Genomic DNA, 5,270 nt, shown 5'->3' with positions numbered 1-5,270 from the left:
GAATGAAAGGGGATAACAGGTGCAACAGGATAAAACAACCCACATTTCATGCAAGTATTTCCATTTAACTTACCAGGGCATGATTGACTGCACGTAAACAGTCATTCGTCTTAAGCATCAGCAAGATGACATTTGGTAGTCTCCTGAGGAGCTCCGAGATTTGTGGGAAATACAAGTTAGCATACATCTGTGACCGAGAATTAAAAACCAGGTAAGAGTGGACCATCATCAAGGACCTCGAGATTCAAGGCCATCTGAAAATAGGCTAAATATGTAGAACTTGACTGTCAAAAAGGCACAATGGCCAGTCAAATATGAACTTATGAAAAGAACGACAATAGTAGACATCTTCAATAAAAAGAGGAGGAATATGAATCTATTTTGAAAAACATGTTACATGTGGGAAATAGGTTTAAAAGCATTCCTAGTTTAGCAATTACATTTTACCGTTTTCCTACGGTAGGAAAAATCAAAGTTTAGAGTCCTAGTATCTGTTGAAACAATTAAGACAAATCACATCACCAGCAGTAAGTGAAAAAAAATTCTAGAGGGTTATGACATGGTAAATTTTACGGTGTGATGGCATGCTAATATTAATAAGTTCTCATGGCTTACTGAATGTTGTTAATTTGCATTGGTTTATGCAGCACCTAGGGTGTCCAATAAGAACAAAATAACACATAAAACAATCACCTGCATTTCAGAACGATCAGTATTATTCCCATCCAGCACAAGATGACCAAAAGATGGGTCAATGACACGTTCCCATGGCCTCATTGTGAGAACCCCAGCAAAAAGTGCATGAAGATCCTCCCCGGCACCTAGTTTGATACTGTACTCCTTAATTCCATTCTGATCGGCGCGAAGAAGCGCCTACATTGAACAAATGTGGTAGAAGTATTAAAGTACTGAGTACCGAAACGTAATCAGAAAAGTTGTAATAGGATTCTCACCTTCCAAAGAGAAGCATAGTTTATCCTTGTAGCGTGATCAAGTTCTTTGTAAAGACCATGGTCAAGAAGAACCAGTTGTGGCCGTTTCGATCCTAACACTCCAGCAAAATATTCAGTCAGTTCACTCTGTTATACGAATGTGCCACCACATAGAAATCACAGTAAACTGATCATTCCAACAAATATAGGCCGCCATGTAATCATGTTTTCATAAATTCACACATCTCACTTCCCCCGTATCACATAACAAGAATCATCTCATTGTACTGATGATCATGATGAAGCTACCTACTGCCTACCACTCTCTTCATCAAACATAATGACAAATATCGATATTATGCACTATTCAATTTATTCATTTAGTGTAGCATAGTTACTAATGCACAGGAGATAACCTCTGATGCAGTTAAGAAAAGCTAGCAATATATTGGATAACTTGTTGGATTATTTTGTGATACTAGTAAGTAAGACACTCACCAAACCATTTTTTACTGTCTTGTGGCAAGGGTCGGATCATCATATTGGCAGCGTGGGGATCACAATGCACGAAACCATGCTTGAAAATCATTTCAGCAAATGCTTTATTCACCTACAAAACTGTGAAGTGAGTATCCATACACAACTCATTGGCACATTCGTTTTCAAATAACTGTACTGTGACAACTTACTAGGTTTGAAACATCAACAGGGCGAATTCCGAGGTCTTTAATGCCTTTGACATCAGTTACCTCCTTGGCATCAATGTACTCCATAGTAAGAATTCTTGACGTGCTGAGGTTCCAATAAACCTTGGGGGTGCATATGCTATTCGCAATGTGAGGAGACAACTTTCTAAAGTTAACCAGACATCTTTCACTGTTCTGAGCTTCACATAAAAAATCTAATTCCTGAAAACATGAAAGAGGTTAATGCAGCCTCCGGATTATGTAACTTGTTCCTTTGCATTTCACTACAAAGGACGGTGTTCAAGTGAGATAAATATATCATCTAGTAAAGCACAATATTCAATAGCAAGATAGGGATCCTACAAGCAGGCGATCATGGACACAAAATAGACAAATAATTACAACATGACAAAGCATAGCAAAAGGATAGCGCATTTTCCAGGGAAACGAAAAGCGATTATATTGGATATATTGAAGTCCAGGAACCAATTGGCAAGGAGGTAAATAATTTAAACATATAAAAGTGGTACCTTAGGCGCACTTTCTCGAATTTCATCAACTAACCACCTGCATGGACCAATTTTCGGGGTATTAATGTGAAATAGCACAGCATGGAAAGAAGCATTATCATCACAGAATTTACAGTTGCATTAACATAATATAAACACTGCATGCAAATCTTACTTCCTGATGAATAGCTAGAGTATAAAAACATGGCAATGGACAACAGGTTGGATTAAGGGTAAACAACTAAACATACAACAGTTTTCCTGTGATTTAGAGTTACACAATCATTGTAGAAAGGTGACTGTCAACGAATGGAATCTTTTAGGAACTGTGTTTGCAGTGTCAACCAGAAAAATGAAGGAATTAAAAACAATTCTTTAATGGAAAGCATCAAATATGTCCTCCTAATTCCTAACCATAGGAAGCGAGCTGAAATATAAAATTAGGTGCTTCTAATTCCATAAATTGAGTTGTTATGCCAGGTATACGCTGGGGAATGATTCCCATGTGTAATTAACAAGATGGAAATGTCAATATCGTGCTTGACCTAGCTATCGATTTGAGAGAACATGTCCCTATCTTAACTAATTCTAAACATCAGCATAAGCCTAAAAGCTTTCGAGGTGGTATGTTAAAAAAAGAAAGAGAAAACGAGGTAATAAACAAAGAACTGGTTGTACCTGTAGTCAAATGTAGGGAAAATATAATTAAGAGCATTCACTACTAAATCCACGGTGGCAATATCTATTACAGAAGTATCCAGCAAGTGGTCGTGTTGAACCTGTAAGCCAAGACAGGGGTCAGAAAAGTGGAAGACAGACAGCAAGCCTCTGGTGTCATAATTTAAGAGTTCAAACTTAACATAAGTCAACTTGAAACGAACTGCAGTATTTTCTTGTATTACAACCTTAACAGCGACTTTTTTCCCATCATGTGTTGTGGCGGCATGGACTTGCGCAAGAGAAGCACTTGCAATTGGGACAGGGTCGAATTCTGCAAAAACCTACACCACCAGGAACAGGGGAAATACAAATTATGTGTGAGAGTTTCCTCTAAAGTACAAACAAGCTGAGCATAAGTCCATCTTATGGTTAAAGGTGAATGCTCTGTTGGCCAACAACTGAACTAAGCACGCTCATTCCAATTGTCTGGTTTTGCCAACAAATACAGCAGCTAAGTTCCTCCAGCTAATCAATGTAGGAAAATGCAGTAATGCAGTGAAGGAACTAACAGTTTCTGGCAATTCTCCAATCTCTTTCTTGAAGACCCCACGGACGTCCTCGTACGAGGAGACTGGGCACCGCTTCAGCATCGACTCCCTCATCGTCTGCACATACTCCTGCGGCAGGACATACTCCTGAAAAAAGCAAGCAGCTGATCCTCAGCGACAAAATCACGAAATCTCACAAAGCAAACAGATAAACGAACAAAGAGTTAGGAATTCAGGCGCGTCGGCACAGGGTTAGGAATTCCCCGTTCCCGTACCAGCTGCGCAATGTGCTGGCCGAGCTTGATGTAGATGCCGCCGTTGCGGAAGCAGAGCTCCTGGAGGCGGTTGGCGGAGCGGAGGTGGGCGTCGTGCTTGGCGGTCAGCCAGGCGGGGGAGTCCGGCTGGAGGCCCCAGAGGGAGTACTGGTAGTCGAAGGCGATGGCGGCGGCGGCGACGGAGTCGCGGAGGAGGCGCGGGGGCAGGTGCCGGCAGATCTTGAGGGTCCTGGCGGGGTCCTCGGAGGTGGCGATGGCGTGGGCGCCGGCGCCGGCGCCCAGCGCCAGCGCCGCCGTCGCGACCCGCCGCCACATGGCCGCGGGGTTGCTTCGCGTGCGGTGCGGTGCCGCTCCTCTCCTCCTCTCCGCGCTGGTCTTCTTTTTTTTTTCCTTTCTTCGGCCGCAAGATGATGCGGGCGGTGGTCCGATGGAATTCGTATGCGTTCGCGCGATCCGCCCGTCTATATCGACGTCCCCCTCGATTCGGTCGGTGTGCGCCGTCCGTTTTTTCTCTTTATAAATTATTCGGGGGACAGGAGGACTCCTCCCTTCTGTTTCAGTGCTTTTATTTGAGCATCTCCGACAGATGATATATCAAAATTTAGGAGTAATGCAAAATGTACGTAAGCAAGTCTGTCACCCATGCAGAATGTATGTAAGCAAGTCTGTCACCCATTTCACTCTTCTTTCGCCAGAATATATACACACCACTAAATTTTGTTGGCTAATCATGTCTTAGGCCTCGATTGGAATGTCGTTTCCAGCGCTTCTACACCTGTAAAATATACAGACCACGACCCGTCGTTTTGATTCTCAGCTGGAATTAGCACACGGCTAGTAAAATACACTTGTAAAACAAATACAGATGTATAAAAATACACCGATTCCAAACAGGGCCTTAGGTGTAAAAAAATACATACATCAGATCAAACTTAAACATATTTCTTGGAATCACATCGGTATCTCAGCCGCACATAAATAGGGGTGCTGCGCCTAATTACGTGGGCAAGTTTGTCACTACTTTTCTTGTTTCGCGCGGATAACTCCAATTTATTCATCTGGCAAGACGTACTCTAGTCTAGACACGAAAATACCATCGCCAAAGCATTGTTTTTTTTTTTGGAACAGCCAAAGCATTGTTACTGACCAGCGCCTTGACGTGTTATAGGCGTCACACACATGATGCGCAACGCACCCCCACACACTCCAGTAGTGTAGAACAACTATAGTAGAGTCGTCAAAATTTGGGTTGCCAAAAATGCTATGGAGACAGTCGCCAACAAATATGGATACTGAAATGATCGACTGCAAAGTCAAAATCATTACAAAACAGCTTGCACAAATTTTCCTCTAAGTAGGACCCACCTATTGCATGACATCATTCATTAATTATATATATTGCCATTCTCTAGTCATATTGTCATCAATTCACCAAAATGACGAAGACCGAAAGTGCATTGTTTCCCCAATGCTACTTTGGTGTTGATGACAATGGGGTTAGTGAGGACTAATGTAGTTTATCAAGTTTATCTTACGGATACTGGTCTCTCAGTGATTGTCTACCGACGTGATTGAGCCATTATTTCAAAAAAGGGGGAAAAGGCATGGTCTCTCAGTGATCGTCTACGGACATGATTGAGCCCTTATTTCAAAAAGGGGG

General features: G+C 42.2%; 1 protein-coding gene across 1 annotated transcript in view; it reads right to left on the bottom strand.

The window, feature by feature from the left end:
• LOC123087186 (putative ABC1 protein At2g40090) overlaps positions 1 to 4,030 on the bottom strand; it is a 5,399-nt gene extending 1,369 nt beyond the window's left edge. Inside the window, exons 1-10 of the mRNA XM_044509113.1 lie at positions 3,611 to 4,030; positions 3,357 to 3,482; positions 3,033 to 3,128; positions 2,806 to 2,906; positions 2,149 to 2,185; positions 1,622 to 1,840; positions 1,431 to 1,542; positions 954 to 1,045; positions 694 to 873; positions 74 to 187 (exon numbers count right to left, since the gene is read on the bottom strand). Of these exons, the coding sequence (XP_044365048.1) occupies positions 74 to 187; positions 694 to 873; positions 954 to 1,045; positions 1,431 to 1,542; positions 1,622 to 1,840; positions 2,149 to 2,185; positions 2,806 to 2,906; positions 3,033 to 3,128; positions 3,357 to 3,482; positions 3,611 to 3,925 (1,392 nt within the window). The 5' untranslated portion in view covers positions 3,926 to 4,030. The remainder of the gene's footprint in view (positions 1 to 73; positions 188 to 693; positions 874 to 953; positions 1,046 to 1,430; positions 1,543 to 1,621; positions 1,841 to 2,148; positions 2,186 to 2,805; positions 2,907 to 3,032; positions 3,129 to 3,356; positions 3,483 to 3,610) is intronic.
• Positions 4,031 to 5,270: the final 1,240 nt, after the last annotated feature.

This window comes from Triticum aestivum, chromosome 4A (assembly GCF_018294505.1).
Source record: "Triticum aestivum cultivar Chinese Spring chromosome 4A, IWGSC CS RefSeq v2.1, whole genome shotgun sequence".
In the NCBI taxonomy this organism is placed as follows: Eukaryota; Viridiplantae; Streptophyta; class Magnoliopsida; order Poales; family Poaceae; genus Triticum; species Triticum aestivum.
The sequence above is the reverse complement of the archived record's forward strand: the minus strand, read 5'-3'. Positions and strand labels throughout refer to the sequence as shown.